At 40.9% G+C, this 22,445-nt stretch overlaps 1 protein-coding gene across 5 annotated transcripts in view; it reads left to right on the forward strand.

Annotated features, from left to right (window-relative positions):
* The window catches only part of nsmaf (neutral sphingomyelinase (N-SMase) activation associated factor), a 152,123-nt gene that overhangs the window by 16,883 nt on the left and 112,795 nt on the right, over window positions 1-22,445 (forward strand). For 4 of the 5 annotated variants that reach the window (XR_011885587.1, XR_011885584.1, XM_072254663.1 and 1 more), the window contains exons 2-7: window positions 610-699; window positions 3,708-3,786; window positions 14,220-14,287; window positions 14,379-14,415; window positions 16,045-16,095; window positions 21,408-21,479. Coding sequence is in view for 2 of the 5 variants with exons in the window: in XM_072254663.1 (XP_072110764.1) it covers window positions 610-699; window positions 3,708-3,786; window positions 14,220-14,287; window positions 14,379-14,415; window positions 16,045-16,095; window positions 21,408-21,479 (397 nt within the window). In the remaining 3 variants the exon portion in view is untranslated. Of the gene's footprint in view, window positions 1-609; window positions 700-3,707; window positions 3,787-14,219; window positions 14,288-14,378; window positions 14,416-16,042; window positions 16,096-21,407; window positions 21,480-22,445 lie in introns of those variants that run through there. The other variant, XR_011885590.1, reaches the window with a different exon arrangement.

Raw genomic sequence — 22,445 nt, forward strand, 5'->3', positions numbered from 1 at the left:
AAGACAGCAAGGACCTCCTCCTTTTCGATCTGTACAGTTTCCATGATCTCACTACTTGTTTCCCTTAATTCCATAGAATGAGGGATGGTCATACTTATAAACGTCTAAGAGAGCCCAACAGGATATGTGAAGGTATCTTCACAAGTGGGTGAGAATCCAGTGAGGGGATATAGTTTCAAGAAAGGGAACTGATTACTCAAAATCAAGTTATGTAGACATCTTGTAGAAAGTTGTGAATCTCTGGAATTCTCTACTGCAAAGAGTTGTAGAGACTAGATTATTAGAAGTACTTAAAGTGGAGGGTGGATACATTTTCAAAAATTGGATTGAGAGCGGCAGGAATCTGGCACAGAGAAAGAGTTGAGGCCTGGGGTAGATCAGTCATGACATTGAGTGACCGTGCAGGCTTGAGGGGTCCAGTGCCTAATCCTGTTTTATTGGTTCTTGTACAGCTGCAGATTTATATTGCACAGTGATACCACATCAAGTTAATATGATGATTGTCCTTAATATATATTAAAAATTATCTTGTTTAGAAATGGAAGAAAATTTCTTTTTGGTGCTCTGTTTTATGAATGTTTATTCATATTTATTTGTTGTATCAAATAGGTTTACTCTGTTGCTGCTTGACCTTGAAGAGTATTATTTTGATTATCACACATTTTATCATGTATTTACCAACAACAAAGGAGAAAAGAGGTACTGTACATATAAACTCAAGTTACTGTGTAGTAGTGTTGGTATCCTTGTCGCTTTATTGATTATGTTTAAGCATGCTTTCAGTTTGTCCATTACTTGCCAAATAGGACCTTAGAACTTCCGTGTAGAACATAAAATAGTACAGAACAAAAACAAGCCTTTGGTTCATGTTCTCTGTGCTGAACATAAAACTGAATTAAACTAACTCATCTGCCTGCACATGATTAGCATCCCTGCATTTATTGTATATTATGTGCCTCTCAAAAGGCCTCTTAACCACGACTATTTGCTTCTACCACTGCCCCTGACAATCAGTTCAAGGCACGTAATGTGTTGATTCACATTTAAGGGTATATAAAATTATGAGAGTCATAGATAAGGTAGATAGCCAGTAGCTATGTTTGGGTGTCTAAACCTAGAGGGCACAGGTTTAATGTGAGAGGGAGGAGGTTTAAATGAGATCCAACAGGCAAACTTGGCAAATTTGCAAAAAATCCAAAGGCAGTATCTAGACTGAGCTGCCAGAGGTAATAGTGGAAGCAGGGAGAGGACATTCATTAGGCATTTTGTCAAGTGCTTGGACGAGCTGGACGTAGAAGGAAATTGAATTAATGAAGGCAAGTGGGATTATTATAAACAGTCATGATGGTGGGAAGAAGAGCTTGTTACAATGCTGTATGACTGAGACTGTACTTAACATATCTAGTTTACTATCTCCATTACTGTCACTTACTAACACATATTTGAACAAAGCTTTGGCTGAAGTATAACGCACGCAAAATGCTGGAGGAACTCAGAAGACCAGGCAGCATCTATGGAAATGAATTAACAGTCAATATTTTGGGCCAGAACCCTTTGAGGATTGGAAAGGAAGGGGACGTGGGGGAGAGGGAAAGATGATGGGTGAAGTCAGGTGGGTAGGGGAGGGTGAAGAAAGAAGCTGGGAGGTGATAGGTGGAAAAGGTAAATGGGCTTAGAAGAAGGAATCTGATAGGAGAGGAGAGTGGACAAGGGAGAAAGGGAAGGGGGAGAGATACGAGAGAGAAGAGATAAGGCAAGTGAGTAGAAGGGGAAATGGGGCAACAGAGTTAGGAATCAAGAGTGAAGAGGGAGGGAGAAAAATTACTGGAGGTTAGAGAAATAGCTGTTTATGCCATCAGGTTGGTGGCAACCCAGATGGAATACGAGGCGTTGCGACTCTAACCTGAGCATGGCCTCATCATGGCAGTAGAAAACGCTGTGGACCGATATATTGGAACGGTGGTGGGGATTGGAATAATAACAGTTTGCCATGGGGAAATCCTGCTTGTTGCAGATGGGGCAAAGGTACCACGTCAAAGCGGTTCCCCAAATTGCATTGGGGCTCACCAATGCATTAGGACCACTGGATACAGTAGATGGCCCCAAAAGATTCACAGGAGAAGTTTTATCTCACTGGAAGGACTGTTTTGGGCCCTCAATAGAGGGGAGGGAGGAGGTGAATGGGCAGGTGTAGCACTTCTTCCGCTTCCAGGGGTAAGTGCCAAGAGGGGTATTAGTGGGGAGGGACAAATGGACAAGGGAAGCATGGAGCGAGTGATCCTTGTGGAAAGCAGGGGTGGGGGGGGGAGGTAAAGATGTGTTTGGTTCTAGGGTTCCATTGAAAGTGGCGGAAGTTATGGAGAATGACATAGTGGATATTGATGTAGGTGAGGACGAGGAACTCTATCCATGTTAAGATGGCAGGAAGATGGGGTGAGGGTTGATATGTGGGAAATAGAGGAGTTGCAGGTGAAGGCAGCATCAATGGTGGAGGAAGGGAAGCCCTGTTCTTTGAAGAAGATGAACATCTTTGATGTTCTGGAAAGGAAAGCCTCATCCAGTGAACAGATGTGGCAGAGATGAAATAATTCAGCAAAGGGAATGACAGGGTGGGGAGAGGCGTGGGAATCAGTAGTTTATAAAAGATACTGGTAGACGGTTTGTCTCCAGAGATGGAGACAGAGAGATCGAGAAAGGGGGAGAGAGGTGTCAGAAATGGACCAAGTGAATTTAAGGTCCGGTTGGAAATTGGATGAAATTGATGAGCTTAGTATGGGTGCATGAAGCAGCATCAATGTAGCACAGAAAGAATAGAGAGCATTACCAGGCAAGGCTTGGAACATGGACTGTTCCACCGTCAACGAAAAGGCAGGCATAGCTGGGACCAATGTGGGTACCTGTGGCTACACCTTGAATTTGGAGAAAGTGAAAGGAGCCGAAAGAGAAATTGTTGGCTGAGGACCAGTTCTGCCTGATAGAGGATGGTGGTGGTGGAGGGGAACTTGTCACGTCTGTTGTTGAGAAAGAAACAGAAGATTTCTCAAGTTGGTTGAGGAGGCAACTCTCAGGTTGGAGGAGCAACACCTCAAATTCCATGTGAGTAGCCTCCAACCTGCTGGTATGAACATCGATTTCTCCTGCTTCCAATAATTGTTCTCCCTCCCTCTTCCCTCATCTTTAATTCCCAACTTTGGCTCCCCTATTACCTCTTCTGTTTTCCTCACCTGCCTATCTGCTTCCCTAGTTCCCTCCCTTCCCTTTCTCCCATGGTCCACTTTTATGTCAGATTCTTTTTCTTTTTCAGTCTTTTACCTTTTCCACCTATTTTGTCACAGCTTCTTGCTTCAGGTATCACCTTCTACCTTGTATTCCTTCCCCTTCCCCCACCTTCTGCTGAATTCTTTCCCTTTCCTTTCCAGTCTTGATAAAAGGTCTCAGCTCAAAACGTCGACTGTTAGTTCATTTCCATAGATACTGCCTGAGCTGCTGAGTTCCTCCAGCGTTTTGTGTGTGTTGCTCAGGCTTCCAGCATTTGCAGAATCTCTTGTGTTGGGTGAGGAAAGTTACTATTCAGCCTTTTGTACTTTTCCCGATCATAGCTTTACTATGGGGTAGAAAGAGAATTGTATCATTTGCACTCATTGTAATAGTTAACTGTCATTAACACATCTGCCTAACATCAGCACTTCTGTCTTTCTTTGTTACAGAACAATTAAAGGCTCCCTGAAGATTTGTTCCAAATCATTGATCTTTGAACCAGATCAAATATCAGAACCCATTTTAAAGGTGGAGTGTGTATGAGCTGTTCTTGCATGCCTGGTGTACCATATTGCATATCTTGAATTTACTTGAAAATTTTGCAGAATATCACATACTTACTTCTTGCACTTGGATGTTAGTTGTAAGCTAATCTAATTTAAATTGGTTATTCCCTTTTAGTTTGTCATGCTAATTAGTTCAATTTCCAACATAGGTAGTACTATTTTCATGGGGATATTTCCCGCAAATTACATTTATTCTCAATATACGATTATGTTCAGGCTCCCACCCCAGCTAGACTTACTGATGTTTTCAGCCATTATTCTCAGGAAATACACTTCGCAATCCAAATCCTCTAGGCAGTATACCCTATTACTCTTGACAGCAGCCTTCTTGCACAATATTATAAGACCATAAGATCAGAATTAGGCCATTTGGCCTGTTGAGTCTTCTAAGCCATTTCATCATAGCTGATCCATTTCCTCTCTCAGCCTGAATGTCCTGCCTTCTCCTCATATCCCTTCATGCACTGACTAATCAAGAATTTATCAACCTCTGCCTTAAATATGCCCAATACTTGGCCTCCAAAGCTGCCTTTGACAACAAATTCCACAGATTCACCACTCTTCTGGCTAAAGAAATTCCTCATTTCTGTTCTTAAAAGGACATCCCTGTATTCTGAGACTGTGTCCTCTGGACTTGGACACTCCCACCACAGGAAAACTCCTCTCCATGTCCATTCTATCTAGGTCTTTCAATATTCGGTAGGATGCAATGAGTAGAGGCCTAGAGCCATCAAATGCTTCTCATATGACAAGCCTTTTAATCCCAGAATTATTTTTGTGAACCTCCTTTGAATTCTTTCCAACATCAGCACATCCTTTCTTAGATAAGGGGCCCAAAACTGCTCACAATACTCCCAGTGAGGCCTCACCAGTGCTTTATAAAGCCTCAACACTACATCCTTGATTTTATATTGTAGTCCTCTTGAAATGAATGCTAACATCACATTTGCCTTCCTCATCACTGATACAACCTGAAAATTAATCTTTAAGGAATCCTACACAAGGACTCCCAAGTCCCTTTGCAAATCAGATGTTTTAAATTTTCTCTCCGTTTAGAAAACAGTTTATGTTTTTTGGTTAAGATGGCACTACCTAACGTGTGCAACAGCTTCTTCATAGTCAAAAATTAAGAAAGCTTAAAACATCGCTAGAAATACTTTTTCTGAGGTAAATTGTATTAAATTATTGCTACTGTCACGTACCCCGTGACGGGAATAAAGAAACCAGCAGAAATGGAAACCACTTTGGAGTCTAGTATTGCGATAAACTATTAATATTTATTAATAACTACGCTATACAGTAAACTAAGTGAAGATAAATCAAACAGGTTAGCAAGAATTGTATATATAAGTAAGTAAATCAGTAAGTGTGGAGAAATATGTATGAAAAACCAAGCTTCTTTAAGTCTAGGGGTAAAAAGATAAGGTCTTACGATATTGAGTAAAATTCAGTTCAGTTCAGTTGTGGAATTTAGTTGAATAGCGATGGGGAGAGAGAGAGAGAGTTGAGTCGAGTCTTCAGGTGAGCTGTTGCCGTCGATCTTCTCATCGTCCTCCGAAATCCTTCACAAGTTGCCGACTGTGACTTAACAACAAAGGGGACCATACTTCGTTGTGGTTGAGCTGTCTAACCAGGCCAGGGTCGGACACATGGACAACTCCCCACCAGTCTTGCCTTTGAACTTTAACTGGCAGAGCACTAGGATCAATCCGCCTGATTGATCCTCCAAAACCCACTTTCTCTGCGGGCACAACAATGCTCATTCAGTGTCCCGATCATGTGTCTTGAGGTCTGTATCACCTGACCTCCCATTTATTTCCCTGTGCTGAGCATCACCTGTCATTCAAAGTGTCCCTCCTTCCTTTGTCTGTAAAGGAATGCGAGCAGGCAACAAGTCCTTGGAAGTAACATCAATAATGTCCTGTTGGTCACCATAGCAACCTTCGAGCTGCTCAGTTTTTCTCTCCAAAGTTACCTCCCAGTGCCTTAAAGTGACAGTCAAACCATCAATCTTCGTCTCTGTCTCTTTTTAAAACAAACCATCAATGATAAATAACTCTCTCTCTGTCTCTCTTCAAGCAGTTAATAAGGGCACTCCTGGATCCCCTCACACTGCAAACAGTGAAGGGGCGAGTGATGCCGAGGCGAGTACTAGAGATGTATCAATGCAGATGGAGTTCCGATGCCCGTACAACTGGCCTGGGAGCAAGGTTGAATCGTTCTGGGTGCTGCAAGGATAAGTCAGGGTTGCTGCTTGTACACCTGACCTGGGGCACGGTTGGATTGCTCTGGACACTGAGCTAATTTCAAGAGCTGGAGGACAGCTTTGGGCTAGGCAACAAAATCTGGGCCCGAAGCAAATTGCTAGGCAGCCTGGTTTGGGGTTGGGGCCTTGTGCTGCAGTAGTGCCTGGGTCCGAGTGCAAGATACAATGCGCTGTTTAGACAATTTAAACGCTGGCTCAGATCGGAGGTGAGAGCCGATTTTGCTCACTCTCCATGATGTTCACTCCTCTCTCTAGGGCGCCATAGCCTTTCGCTGTTCCGTCATTGGGTCACTTTAAACACAGGCCCAGATAGACTGAAAAGACTCTGATGGTCGGGATGAAAACTGATTTCCCTCATTCTCTGTGATGGGCACTCCTCTTTTTACGGCACTGAGGGCGCTCTGCTCCGTGCCCACTAATAAGAACCAATAAGCGAGGCTTTGGGCCTACTTCAGGCTGCTCTGGGGTTCGAATCTGAGAACTCATTTTTGGTTTGGAATGCTGTTCTTCGCTTCAATTGTTTGCATGGCCTCTAATTTTTTTTTTCATTCTCTTGCGCATTGAGTGTTGGTCTTTTTCCTTAAATTGGGTTCTTTCAGGTTTTTTGCTTTGTGTCTACCCATGAACAAGCAAATCTCAAGGTTGTATAATTTATACAATCATGATAATAAATGTACTTGAATCTTGAATTGTGCAGAGTGGAGTGGCATTTGCAATTTTCTATTCCTCCAGAACCATGCCAGGATCAATTGATTCTTGAAAGATCATTACTAATACCCCCACAATCTCTTCAGCACCTCTTTCAGAACACAGGGCTGTATGCCATCTGTTTCAGGTGACTGATCTACCTTCAGGCCTTCCAGTTTCCAAATAACTTTTTTCCTAATAATGGCCACTTCACACACTTCTGCCCCCTATTTTTATGGAACTTCACTCCAACCAGTGGCTACCTTTCTAAAGAAAAATAAAAGAAGGGGACATATGCAAAAAGACACAAAAAAAGGATCAAAGCTGTTGGGAAAATGAAGAGAGAAAGGACCTGTGAAGCAGATAATAAAAAGTAGCAACAGAATGCTGTCAGACGGGTACGGATGTTGGCGTATTTCCTCTGACTAGTTGAACAAAATCTACATTGTATATAATAAACTTTTTGAGTTGGCCGTGTTGTAGTTTGAAATTCAAATTCTTAAGGTTCAAGTGCATTTATTATCAAAGAATGCATAAATTATACAATGTTGAGACTTGCTTGCTCACAGGTAGCCACAAAGCAAGAAACCTGAAAGAACCCAAATTAAAAAAAGAATACAGATGAAAGTCTAACACTTGGTGTGTAAGAGAAAGAAAAAAACACAAATCATGCAAAAAATTGAAGCGAGCAACACCATTCCGAACCAAAATGAGTCCTCAGATCCGAACCCTGGAGCAGCCCGGGATGGGCCCAATGCCTCGGTTATCAGTTCATCATGTTAGTGGGCACAGAGCACAGCAGCCGGGGCAGCTTTCATAGCCTCAACACTGTGCAGATGACCATCGCAGAGAATGAGCAAATTCGGCTCTCCTCCTGACCAACACCCTGTCTTAACAGTCTATCTGGGCTGGCGTTTAAGTTGACCAAATAACGGAACAACGAAAGGCTCTGGCACCCTGGAGAGAGGACTGAAGATCACAGAGAATGAGCAAAATTGGCTCTCCCCTACAATTTGGGCTGACACTTAAATTGTCTTAAACTTGCACTAGGACCCAGGCACTGCTGCTGTGAAGGGCCCTGGGCCTAGACCATGCTGCCTAGCCACTCGCTCTGGGCCTAGATTTCATTGCCCAGCCCAACCTCATTCTCAAGCTCTTCACATCAGCTCGGCACCCAAGGTTATCCAACCTTGCACCTTGGCCAGTTGTACAAGCATCAAAATTGAATCTCCTCTGCTTGGTCCCCAACCTATCCTTTCAGCGCCCAGAGTGATCCAGCCTTGCTCCTGGGCTAGCTGTATGAGTATTGGAACTTCGTCAGCAACGATTCATCCCCGAACTCACCCTTTCGCTGTTTACAGCAATAACTTAACGCAATTTACCTTAGAAACAGTATCCTTAGTGACGTTCTTAGTCAGATATCTTAGGTTTTTGACTGTCAGGAAGCTGTCACGCGCATTCCATAGCACCATCGTAACTGGTAGCGTCTCAGTAGCATCTTGTAGAGTTCTATGTTTTACATCGCCCTTTTGGATAATGGTTTACACTTTGCATTCATTTTGAATGAAAGAAGCATGAAATGTTGTGGTTATAGCACGGTAGTGTAGTGGTTAGTTTAGTACTTTGTAGTATAAGTAACCGGGTTCTATTCCTGCCACTACCTGTAAGGAGTTTGCACAGAGCGTAAAGGGAAATTATGGAGCATTGATGGATCCTTAATCAACTTTAATTTTTGAATGGATTAGTGTCTTAGAAATGATGAAGTCAAAGGAAAATAATTTGGAAGATGTACTTCTTTTGTAACCAGGTTTTTTTTTAGATGTACAGAATTTTGTATTGGTCAAATTTCCATCTAATTTTATATTTCTAACTTTTTCAAAATGTATTTTTTTCAAATGAGACAAGTCGTAAAAATAATTCTGTGAGATCTAACTTCAAATATTGGCAGATTCCTCCTGTTCTAAAGTGTGCTTATTAGTGCTTGTTGAAAAATACTGAATCCTTATCTATTTAAATATTTTCATTCTTATTTTGAAAGGTCCTTCTGATTTCATTCCTTTCTATTTCTGCAATGTGCTGCAACCTCCTAACACTAAAAGATATTTGCACAGTTAGGATTTTGACATACTTAGTAGTTATAATACTTAGTAGCAAAGCCCTGAAGTCTGGAATTCCTCCAGAATTGTAGTCAACACATGGACAAGAATGGCCACAAAGAGCAGCTCACATTGCCAAGGACAGGTTTCTGTAGGAACTAGGGTATAATGTACACTGAAAGTTTATGGGAAAAAGAAAATGGAAGAGTAATAGGTTCTGTAAAGGGATGAAGTTGATCAACATAGCATGAAGTGCACGTGGAATTGTAGCTAAACTATAACAGATGACAGGCCCAGTTTAATGGTCAGCAAATTGGAGAATTTGCCAGTGACAATATCTCTGTGGGATGTTAGCTCTTGGAAGTGTGCAGAATCAGTAGTATGTCATAAAAGATGATCGTTGAAGAAGGAGATTGCCATATAACTCAAAAGCAGTGGAGAAGTATATTTCATCTTTGAAGTATGTAATTTAGACAGGAAACAGAAATGGCTTAAACCGAAAAAAAAAAAACAGTCAAACCAGCCTGCCAACTGTTTGAGAATGAGCTCCAAGCTGATGAAATTCACTGTAAAATTTAAGCAACTAAGTGGCAGAACAGAGACTCAGTAGCTGAGCTTGAGAACTTAATCTGCAGTATACTAAGATCCGTGGAAAGTCTAGGAACTTGGAAAATTCAAATTCGAGAGGGAATTGGTCCTCATTGAAAGCATCATCTTGACCCATGAATATCAAACCATAAGAGATTGGAGCAGAATTAGGCTATTCAGTCTGTCGAGTCTGTTCCAACATTCGATCATAACTGATTAATTTTCCCTCTCAACCTAATTTTCTTGCCTTTTCCCTATAAAGTTTGCCCTCACTAATCAAAATTCTATCAACCTCCTCTTTAAATATACCCAGTGACTTGGCCTCCACAGTTGTCTGTGGCAATGAATTCCACAGATTCACCACCCTTTGGCTAAAGAAGTTTCTTCTCATCTGTGTTCTAAAGGGACATCCTTCCATTCTGCAGCTGTGTGAATACATGTGTGAGGAGATGCATTTTAGGAACTTAAACCCATTTTCAATGTTCAAAATATGCAAGTTTCATAGTGAGAACAATTGCATGCAACCTATTCTCATAAGACAGCCTTGTTATGAGGATTGCTGTATTAAAACCCAATTTCTAAAATTACTTCATATCTGTACAATTTTAAAAGAGGGTGGAAATATTTCCATTTTAATTTTGAAGAATGCATTTATAATGTGTCGTATATTTATTGGCAGTTGCTCATGTACCAAGTAATTATTTTGCCTGGTGGTGTAATTGCGTCAGCACTAGATTTCGAGGCAAGTGGTCCTAAGTATGAATCCAGCCAGCTCATAACCTGCTTTCCATCTGTGCTGGGTTGCGCTTTGAGCTAGCAATTCGACCTTATAAAAAAACAGTCAAATGCTACAGAAATAGCAAAAATGCTGCACAATGTGCCACAAGGCATGGAGGAGCAAAAACATTATCTAAACGAGGAGAAAATTCAGAAGTCAGAGGTACAAAGCGACTTGTTAGACCTCGTGCAGGATACTCTAAAGCTGGGGTTTGCAACTCAGGGTTCATGGACCCCTCGATTATTGTTAAGGCTGCATGACATTAAAAAGGCTGGGAACCCTTGCCCTCAAAGTAGGTTGAGACTATTATAAGGAAGAGGAATGCAAAGTTAGCATTTATTTTGAGCGAGTATAATATAAAAGCAAGAATGTAATGTTGAGGCTTTATAAGGCATTGGTCAGTCCTCATTTGAAGTTTTGAGCTCCTTGTCCATGAAAAGATGTGCTAGCATTGGAGAGGGTCCAGAGGAGGTTCACAAGAGTAATCCCAGGAGTGAAAGGGTTAACATATGAGGAGCATTTGATGTCTTGGGGCATGCATTTACTGGAGTTTAAAAGAATGAGGGAGGAATCTCATTGAAAACCAATCGAATGTTGAAAGGCCTAGATAGAGTGGATGTAGAGAGGATGTTTCCTATAGTGCAGGAATCTAGGACTAGAGGGCAGAGGCTCAGAACAGAAGGATATCCCTTTAGAATAAAGATGAGAAATGTCTCTAGACAGGTTGTGAATCAATGGAATGCATTGCCATTGATGGCTGTGGAGGTTAAGTCATTGGGTATATTTAAAGCAGAGGTTGACAGTTTCTTGATTTTTAAGGGTTCAAGAGAAAGGGATAACTATGATGGAATGACAGAGCAGACTTAATGGCTAAATGGCCTAATTCTGCTTCTAATATGTCTTATGGTCTACATGGAATTATTTGGATATCGGGTATCAATTTAAACAAGAACCAGTCTTTGTAAAATTACTTTAAGGCCATTGAATCCAATCATTCAGTGTGGGAATTCTGATTCTGTACTATTGTAACAGTTATAGTCACAGAGAAGTACAGCACAGAAACAGGCTGTTCGGCTCATCTAGCCCATGCCAAAACCATTTAAACTGCCTACTCCCATCAACCTGCACCGGGACCTTAGCCCTCCATATCTCTACTATCCATGTACCTATCCAAACTTCTTTTAAACATTGAAATTAAACTCGCATACACCATTTGTACTGGCAGATCATTCCGCACACTCACGACCCTCTGAGTGAAACAAGTTTCCCCTCTTGTACCTTTTAAACTTCTCACCTTTCACACTTATCCCATGACCTCTGGCTGTAATCCTGTCTGACCTCAGTGGAAAAAGCCTGTTTGCATTTACTCTATCTATACTCCTCATAATTTTGTATCCCTTTATCAAATTTACCCTTTTTACCCTATCAGAAGTTGTGGTCCATGTAGATACCAATGATATGGGTAGAGTAGCTAACGAGGTCCTGCATAGGGAGTTAGGAACTAAGTTAAAAGGCAGAACTCCTGGGTTGTGATCTCAGGATTGCTACCCGTGCCACATGCTTGTGAAGCCACAACTAGGAAGATTATACAATCTAAAATGTGGCTAAGAAGTTGGTGTTGAAGGAAGGGCATAAGATTTTTGGATCACTGGCCTGTCTTCCAGGAAGGATGGGACCTGTACAGAAGGGACGGTTTGCACCTGAACTGGGGGTGGGGGGGCTAATACCCTAGCAGAAAGGTTTGTTAATGTTGCTCGGTGGGGTTAAAACTAGAGTTGTAGGGGGATGGTAACTGGAGTGACAGAACAGTTAGTGGAGAAGTTGTGGAGGCAGATCTTGGTAAGACCTCAGACAAAGTTGGGAATCGAAAGGTTGAGCATGGTGTGACTAGCGTCATAAGCTGCATGTATTTCAATGCAAGAAATATCATAGGAAAGCGAATAATAGTGCTGAAGATGAGGTAACTGGTTTACAAATAGAGGGAATGTGTAGTGAGGAGAGGCTGTCGATAGGGCAAAATTGCAGTCAACAGGATGATTTGCAATGTAAAAGGAGCACAAAACCACAAAGGTTGAATGCAGGACTGAAGGTGTTATATTTGAATACGCACAGTATATGGAATAAGGTAGATGAACTTGCAGCACTGTTGCAGATTGGCAGGCATGATTTTGTAGGCATCACTGAATCATGGCTAAAAGAAGGTTATAGCTGGGAGCTTAATGTCCAAGGATACACATTGTATCGAAAGGACGGGCAGGAAGGCAGAGGAGGCGGCATTGTTCCGTTGGTAAACAATGAAATCAAATCATTAGAAAGAGGTGACATAGGGTCAAAAAGTGTTGAATCATTGTGGATAGAGCTAAGGAACTGCAAAGTTAATAAGATCCTGAAGGGAGTTGTATACAGTGGTAAGGATGTGGCCTACAAATTACAACGGGAGATAGAAAATGCATGCCAAAAGGACAATGTTACAGTAGTTATGGGGGACTTCAATATGTAGGTAGATTGAGAAAATCAGGTGCTGGATTCCAGGAGGGGGGAACTTCTAGAGTATCTGTGAAATAGTTTTTTAGAGTAAATTGTGGTTCAGCCACTAGACAGTCAGCTATTCTGGAATGGATGTTGTGCAATGACCCAAAATTGATTAAAGAGCTTAAGGTAAAAGAACCTTTAGGGGAAAGTGAACATAATATGATTGAATTCATCCTGAAATTTGAAAAGTAGAAGCTAAAGTCAGATGTATCAGTATTACGGTGGAGTAAAGAGTATTAGAGGCATGAGAGAAGAGTTGGCCACCACTAGTCACAGTCCTTCAGTCAGAGAGGTAATCCTCTACTATCACTCTGGCTTCTCCCACAAAACCAATGTCTAATTCAATTTACTTCCTCATCCTGAGTGCCGAGCGACAACCTTCTTGACCAGCCTCCCATGCGGGACCTTGTCAAATGCCTTACTAAGGTCTGTATCGACAACAGTCACTGCCTTTGCCTTCATCCACTTTCCTGGTAACTTCGTTGAAAACCTCTATAAGAATGGTTAGACATGATCTACCACACAGGAAGCCACGGTGACTATCCTTAATCAGTTCATGACTTTCCAAATACTTAAATTTACAGTTCCTTAGAATACCTTCCAATAACTTTCCCACAACTGATGTCAGACTCACTGGCCTATAATTTCCTGGTTCCTGTTTAGAGCCTTTATTTTAAACAGCAGAACAACATTGGTTATCCTCCAATCCTCTGGCACCTCTCCTGCCGCTAAGGATATTTAACTATTTCTGCTCGGGCCCTGGCAATTTCTGCACTTGCCTTCCGTAGCGTCCAAAGGAACACTTTGTCAGGCTCTAGGGATTTATCCATCCTGATTTGCCTCAGGGTACCGAACACCTCCTCTGCAATCTGTACAGGGTCTATGCAGTTGATGGTGCTTTGCCTCACTTCTATTGACTCTATATGTCTCCCAAGTAATCACTGTTGTATCGCTGCCACTGAATGTGCAGTTGAGGATTTGTCTGGTTTGTTATTTAATACTCTGGCTGTTTGTATATCCAGGGAGCTATCCCTCTACTGTAACAAAAGTTTAAAATATTTTGAGTGTCTGATGTAAATGTGTTCAGAACCCCTCAGACCAGCCACTGGTATTTGGATATTCAAAGGAGTTCTGCCATTTGTTTTTGTTATTCTACAAAAGTTACCAGTTTACACCCAAAATGGTAAAGTAGATAATTATAGCCTTGAAACTGTAGTTCATCATTTACTGTTGTGTTTATGTTTAAAAACTATCAATCATTACTGTACTGTTGAGTGTGGAGAGAATTGAAATAGGTTCTCCAGAAGATATGCTTGTGTTCAATAAAGATCTTTTATATTTACAAGTCCCTACTGATTCAGTGAGATTCACAGTACTTACTTGAATGCTCATCCTCATAACTTTAGAGAACCGTACTGTTGAGACTGCTAACATTGGAAAATTTGTAGTTCCCTTTTAGAGATTGCAGCAGAATTGAAGAGATTGAAGATAAGAACTCTGATAATCCTTTTGAAGAGTAAGTTCAGCTTCAGTCCTATGTAGGTAAACATTTAATTTGAAGTATGATATGAATTTATGTTTATTTGTAATGAAATCATGCCTTCCAGAAATCGGATTTGTGGATTCTGCATTACATGCCATCAGGTAAGAAATTCTCAATTTAATCCTTTGGGATTCTGATACAGCTGACGAGGCCAGTGTGGGGCCCACAGTTTGCCAAAGGAGGGAAAAGAGGTGTTTGATGGGGTAGCAATGGCTAGTTTATGAGATTTTCCACTTTATAGTGGGAAACAAACAGATTCAAGGTTCTTAGTACCACCCTGAATGCTCCTCTTCAATACTCAACACTGATAGGCCAGGCTTCCGTTGACGATGTTTTTGGTATTTCAAATAGGTTTTGAGAACAGCCTTGCCTCACTTTCTTTGTACTCTAGGTATTTTCTTGCAGTAAAACAGAGTGTCTGATTTGAAAGTTTGGTGTCAAGCATGTGAACTATGTGCCCTATCCATTGGAGCTAAGGAAATGTAATTAAGACTTCAATTCTGAGGATGCTTGTGAGGACAATATTCGCTTATCCTAGCAGTATATTTGGAAATTTTCAAACATTTTTCTCTTCAGATGACATTCTGAAAGTCATGGTAAATTTCATCATGAAAATCTACCTTTATTATGGTGTGGCCCTAGTTTTTCTAATGTCTTTTTGTGGGTCTGTATTGTCAGGTTTATTTGCAGTTTAGCAGATTGCTCAAGGATCTTTGGTTTTCAGATGTTATATGCAATACTCATTTTCCAATATGCTCCATGATGGCTTGGAGCTTGCTTCTCTGCCTCCAATGCACACTCTCCTGCCAGCACATATGATGCCATTTTTCACCTTGCTCAAAATTCCCTTCAGCTGAAGGAAATTTAAAAGTGAATTCCTTTTACTACTCAGTGGATCCTTTTCATTTTAATCTTTGCTTCCCTTGCCCTTCCTTTCCTTCAGTATTTGATCTGTTGCTCTCATTTAGCTTTGGAACCAAAGATAGTAATGGTAATATGCGAAGGCTATAGCAATGGTCAAAAAAAAAAACACAGGTGCTGACAATGATGCTTGACTAGGACTAATTCTCCTCTGCTGGCAGGAAGTTACTTGAGATTATCTGGGTTTCTGGATGGATGAAGCAAGGATACTGGCATAGCTAGCTTTAGTTGCCTTGTGTCTGCAACTTGGAAGCTTGAGTGTTGGGCGTGGTAAATGCTTTAAAATCTTGGTCCTTGGATTTGAATTTGGCTGCATTAGGATTCTATGTTCAAGTAGGCTGGTCTCCAACACAGCAGCATGGAACCTAAGTTGCACCTTTTGGAAATGAGTCCCAGAATTATTGAAATAGATGCATTTTACCTAACAGTGACATTACACGTTTTTGAAAGAAAACGTCTATCTGAACTGGGCAGGGAGGGCTTTGCCAGCTGAAAGTATGGCACCTATGGTGGAACAATAAAATTAGGGGATGAGCAACAGATCTGAATTAAAGAATTACAGATATCTTACGTAGTTTATGGAGCTGGAGGAAATTACAAAGTGAGAAGAAGATCTTGTTATTGAAGTACTTCAAAGCATTCATTAGAATTAACTTGTTTATACTGCATTTTGCTTCACTGATCTGGAATTCCCTGATCTGCATACAAGTAATTAATATTGAAATCACAGTTGATGGCTGCAAGTTTGAAATGCGAACTCTAGTATTTTATAAAAGCATTAATTGTTTTTAATTATAATTCTCTTTTAGATCTGTTTAATCAAAGAACAAAGTGTGGTGGCTCCATATAAAATTGAAAGAGTAGGTTGATATTTCCATTTATTTTCCTTGGTTATAATCTTGTCAATGAACTGTTGAATTCTATTATGCATATGCCATATTTAATCTTGTGAGAGAGCAGATTGATTCTAACAATAAAATTAATGTGAGCAAATTTCATGTTTTATTGCATTTAAATGTTCAAAGGAAAGCACTTATTACAAGAGAGAAAGAGAGAAAAAACAGGAAAACAAGGGAGGGAAGATGATGGGGATACTGCTTCAGACCTATAAAAGGAAATGGCAAATAAGACCACATCTGGACCCCCCCCCCCCCCGAATTCAAGGAATAAGGACTGGACATCCTGTTTGGGACATTTCAAGACTTTGTGCCCTGTCTCACTGTTCTTTTCTTTCATTCTTCATTTTTATTTTCTCTTTCTCCCCCTTTCCATCTTCCCTCTGTGTGTATTTCACCTAACACACCTCCTGTTCAATTCTCCCTTGCCCGATCCTCCTCTTGCCCCAGGGCATTCTCTTCTTTGCCCTATTGCCTGATCCTTCATCCTGCTCCCTTTTTCTCTTGCTGTTAAACCCTCTGCATTTTCCCTTCCCTTCTGCTAAACCATGCACAGTCTGTACTTGGACCTTACTTTGAGATGACGGCCTGTTCAATCGTAGTGGCTTTACACAGTCAATCAAAGGTGGTGTGTTCTTTTTAAACATTTTTTATAATCACAAGACCTTTCTGGACATTACGAAATTGAAGAATTGTAGGTCTACCTCATCAGTGAGTTGCTGATTCACAGAGAAACTGTAGGAGCTGCAGTTGGTTTAGATTGTGTTGCTGCTTGCATCAGAGGGGAATCTGAGGAGTCGGTGTGTGAAGGTGGTATGCAGTCTAACAGCGAATGATCGACTTAGTCGCTTTTCTTGTGATTGCAAGACCCTGTTGGACATTGTTAATGTGGAATGCAGCAAGCCTGATTCACTGATTTATTGGCGGATGACAAGGAGTCTGCGTGGCCTAAGTCATAACGAAGACTAGACCTCAAGCTGCAGTGTTGCCTGTTTACAGCTGCGCAGGTGAGAGGTGTTGAGGTCAGTGCGCTCCATCAGAGAAAGCATGGCACGGTTTCCATTCTGGAGTGTGTAATGCCCACTAGTGATCGCTCAGCAGAAGACAAGCTACATTGTGGTCAACTGCAGATTTCTGCAAAATTCATGGACTTGGGGTCTTGGACTATATTTTCTTTTGGTGTGACTATATTTTACGGATATGTGCTTGCAACCTTATACGTGCTATGTGTGCCTTGAGCTGTGTGTGACTGTTAGTACTGTGTTTTGCACCTTGGCCCCGGAGTAACACTGTTTTACTTGGCTGTACTCATGGGTATTCATTCATGGTAAAATAACAATTAAACTTGAACTTCTGAATTGGGCCTTTGAAACATAATGTAATACCTTATATCTGTCACCTCTTTACCATTCACCAACCTGTTCATATCTTTTTCAACTCAATTATACTGTCACACTTGCGGTACATTGCATCACCATGTTATGTATTATCTGACAATATGGCAGTTGTACTCTGTAGACCCATCCAAATAATTAATCTATTAGAACTAATGGTCCTAGTGCTATGACCTTGGATATTCCAGTGCATACTTCCCTCCACTCTGTAAAGTGCCTTTCACTACATCTTTGTTTCCTATCACTTAGCCAGTTTTCTGACAGATCCATAGTTTTTATTCTCAAAGCCAAATCTATTTTGTAGCACCTTATAAAACATGTTGTGTAAGTCTACATAAGTCACTTCAGTCACATGTCCCTTACAACCCTCTCCCAGGAAAATTAAGAAAAATACAGCGAAGTACGGAGAAGGAGATGGGATTAACAAAATTGCTTCGCTGGGGGTGGAAGGGCAGTATGCACCCAATGGATCAAGTGGCTACCTCCAGTGTCATTGTAATAATAGGATAAAATAAGGTTGCACAGAGACAATGCCATTGAATGTTATTACGAGTAGATGATTAGATTTTATCATGACAGAATACTGCTCAGCCAGATGAGTTCATCCAGCAGGTTGCTTGTTTTCCTAGAGTCTAGGCTTTCATGGACTGGACTAAATATCAGTAAGTGCGTGCTGCTTGATTGTGTTGTCACTTCACTGATGGTTGTGACCCGATTGAGTGACATTTAGCTCCATTGGATTTGTTCTGGATTTTTCTGTGAACACGATGTACCCAGCGAACTTTCTACATTGGTTAGTTGCCAGTGTTGTAACTACTGGAACAACTTGATTAGAACTGATCTTCTGTATTAGCTGGTATAATGGCAGGACCCATTGCCTTTGCTGAATTCGCTGCTCACAAAGCTTTTGCTGATAATCGTGTGGAATGAATTCAGTTGGTTTTACATCTCCCTGGTTCATGGCATCAAGAAACCAAAATGGGTCATTGATTTGATACTTCAGAAGGACTTTGTTCTGAACTTTTCTCTTTTCAACATTCACATGCCAGCCCCTCCTCCTCTTAGGTGTTTATTTATACAGCAGCATCCATGACCACATGTGGTAGTACTTCGACCACAGGAGCTTCGAACTGAGTCATTGGTCAGGTAACAGCTTAGCTCTATTACACAGTATTTATGCAATTTACCCACAATTATGGTTCATATGGATCCATTTATTAGAGAATGTATACAGTATGCAACCTGAAATACTTGTCTTTGTAGACATCCACGAAAGACAGAACCCCAAAAGAATGAATGACAGAAAAACGTTAGAAACCCAAAGCCTCCCTTCTCCCTCCCCTCCCCTGCACAAGCAGCAGCAAGTATTAACACTCTGCACTCATTTCAGCAAAAAGCATCAGTGCCCACCACCCTCCAATCAATAACAAAGCACCCAAGAGATCATGATCTGCATTCAGCAAAAACTATTGTTTGACCCACCACAGTCAGTCAGTGTCTGTCTCTGTCTCTGTCTCTGTCTCTGTCTCTCTCTCTCTCTCTCTCTCTCTCTCTGTCTCTGTCTCTGTCTCTGTCTCTGTCTCTCACTCTCACTCTCACTCTCTGTGACAGAGAGACTTCGTGGATACCTAGTTCTGAGCTGCTGGATCTGTTCCAAGTCTGTTCCATTTAGCACATTTGCAGTGTCACATATGATGTAGGGTATTCCTGTGACTATGTAACTTTGCCTTAATGAGCACTACAGTGGTCATTTCTACCTGTGATTTTATAGACTAATGCACCTTCCACAGGTAGATTGGTGAAGACAAAGCTGAGGTAGTTTATTACTCTTGTACTCTGCCACAGTCCCAATCTGGTAGCTGTATGTCATTCAGGACTTAGCTAGTTCATTCTGTTCTGGTGCTCCCAATAGCTATACAAGACCTTGGTCAGGCCCCACTTGGAGTACTGTGTTCAGTTCTGGTCACCTCACTACAGGAAGGATGTGGATACTATAGAGAGAGTGCAGAGGAGATTTACAAGGATGCTGCCTGGATTGGGGAGCATGCCGTATGAGAATAGGTGAGTGTACTTGGCCTTTTCTCCTTGGAGTGACGGAGAATGAGAGGTGACCTGATGGAGGTGTATAAGATGATGAGGGGCAGTGATCGCGTGGATAGCCAGAGACTTTTTCCCAGAGTTGAAATGGCTAACACAAAGGTGCTTGGAAATAGATACCGAGGGGATGTCCAGTGTAGGTTTTTCACACGGAGAGTGGTGGGTGTGTGGAATGCACTGCCGGTGGCAGTGGTGGAAGCGGATATAATAAGGGATTTTAGAGCCTCTTAGATAGGTACATGGAGCTTAGAAAAATAGAGGGCTCTGCACTAGGAGAATTCTAGGCAGTCTCTAGAGTAGGTTACATGGTCGGCACAACATTGTGGGCCGAAGGGCCTGTAATGTGCTGTAGATTTCTACGTTAAATATTCTTTGTAATCCATTTTATGGTAGACATTGAAGCCTCCACCTGTAGCGTTTTTGTCATTGCTATCTTCAGTGCTTTTTCCAACTGTTACTTAACAGAAGAAGCATTGATTCATCAGTTGAAGGAAGGTGGTGAAATAACAATCAGGAGGTTTCCTTCTCCATGTTTGACCCGATGGTGTCCAGAGTTAATATTGATGACTCTTGGGGCTAGTCCCTCAGATATACCACTACACCACCAACTTTGATATGTTTGTCTTGTTGGTGGATAAGACATACCCAGGAATTGCATTGTGATCTAGCATATAGTCTATCAAGTGTATTCTGTGAGTACAACTACATTAGGCTTTTGCTTTGCAAGTTTGTGAGATAGTTTTCCCAATTGATCCCCAAATATTTGTGAGGAGGATTTTGCAAAGTTGACTGGCCTAAGAATTCATTCAAATTTGGTGAGCAACAAACAGTTTGCTAGAAGGGATGGAATTGAATTTCAGGCCAAGCTTGGTGCCTGGATCGATTCTGTATCATATTTTTTTGTTGTTGTTTTTCACTTAGCTCTTTAATTCAGGGCTTTGTTATAGCGATTTGAGAGGAAATTTTAATAGTCAGCCCTAGTTGAAAAACTGTAGTCTGAGCCTTTCTTGACAAGTTTTACAGAAATTTCAAAACAACGTGCTAAGGTTTACTGTGAACCACACAAGTTTTGTATTGACCCAAAAGCATATTATTAAAAAGTGGAAATTGTATCATGTTGCCAATAGATGGGATGTCTGTTTATGCTACATTGTTTCTTCTTGGAGATTAAAGATAACACATCAAATCAAGACACTGAAATTAAACTATCTGGTTGGGTTTTTTGCTGCTGAAAGGAATAATCAGGCCACAAGGAGTCAGTCTATCTACAGTATGTTTGAAACCTATTATCCAATCAGCAACAAGATCTCTTGATCTTCAAAGTGGAATTGTTGTGAATAACCAAATTGTTTACTCAAGATGATTCAGGCCTGTTTGTAGAAATAAGGCTTTGCAATTGTATTCAATTCCTTGATGTTTTTATATAAAAAAATATTTGTTTGAAGTCAGTTAAAGTAGCCTTTGCAGAATTTGTGATTCACAGGAGGAAACTTTCCCAGCAGGATGGAGCTAAATTGAATAATAAATTCTGGTGAAGGTTTAATGTCTTTCATTGTACAATGCGCTTTGTAGGAAAAAGGAAAAACTTTTTAAGGAACACACACAGAAAGCTGGAGGAACTCAGCAGTCCAGGCATTGCTCACTGGGCTGGAACTTGTTGGAAAATAGCAGAAGTTCTATTTTGAACAGCCAGTGGGTTCCCAGTAAAATATGAAGGATAAATCTGAAAATAAACTGATTCAAAGTAATTTGCTAATGTAAATATTTTATCTACATCTTAACTAGGGCCCAAAGGATTACACTTTCAGAATAGAAGATGCTTCAAAAGCAGAAGATGTGGTGCAAAGTTTACATCAGGTAAAATATTACAAAACAAGAGTACTTCTGAGTCAGTCCAGAATTCTTAGTAAGAGGTTGTTTGTTCATTCACTCGTGTTGTGAACGTAAATGCGAGAACAGCTTTTGCAATAAGTACATATTGCACTATCAATCCAGTTATCATCAAACCTGATCCAAACAACGCAATACAATTAGTGGTCCAATTCACTCAGAGAATGTGATTTTCTCCAGCTGTGGCTATTTATTAACCATTGTAAGAACATTGTGAACACTACAGCAAACTCTAATGTGGCTCCACAGTCTGTTAATATGGACACATGAGACTAAGTAAAGAGAAATCTGTGAATCATCATTCCTTATTACATTCCAGACTCTGTCTCTACCTTCCCCCTCTCCTGCCTCCTACCTAGTACCACTGCCAATTTTAAAAATCTCTCACAACTTACTCCTCCCCTTCCCCCACCTGGCTTCACCTGTCTATTGTCCTTCACATTACCTGATATCATATTTACCCTGTATCACGCCTCCCTCATACCTCTGTACGCTGACCATCTTCCTCCACGTTCACTCCTGAGATAGGGTCTTGACATGAAATGCCAACCATCCCTTTGGGTCCACAGATGTTGCTTGACCCACTGACTTCCTACAGTTGTTTGGTTATGAAATCAATATTATGCCTGTTTAAAAACAACTCAGAGATTTAGCATGCTCCTCAGTAATGAATAAATGGATTAATGACTTTCCTTGTAAATAGTTCCCTTTTTGCTAAAGGTTAAGTCTGTAAACAAATCTCAAAAGGAGCATTACGCATTCATTAGCCAATTTGATCATTACGGATTTTTTTCCACTGTGGGCACTTCATGCATTTCTCCAATTTTAGCTTTACTCTACCTGTGATCATCTAATCGTTAATGTTAGTCAGACAGAAGAAACTATTGACAGCTTAAAAAATTTACTATTAAGGAAGCACATGAGAGTTCCAAG

This window comes from Mobula birostris, chromosome 1 (assembly GCF_030028105.1).
Source record: "Mobula birostris isolate sMobBir1 chromosome 1, sMobBir1.hap1, whole genome shotgun sequence".
NCBI lineage: Eukaryota > Metazoa > Chordata > Chondrichthyes > Myliobatiformes > Myliobatidae > Mobula > Mobula birostris.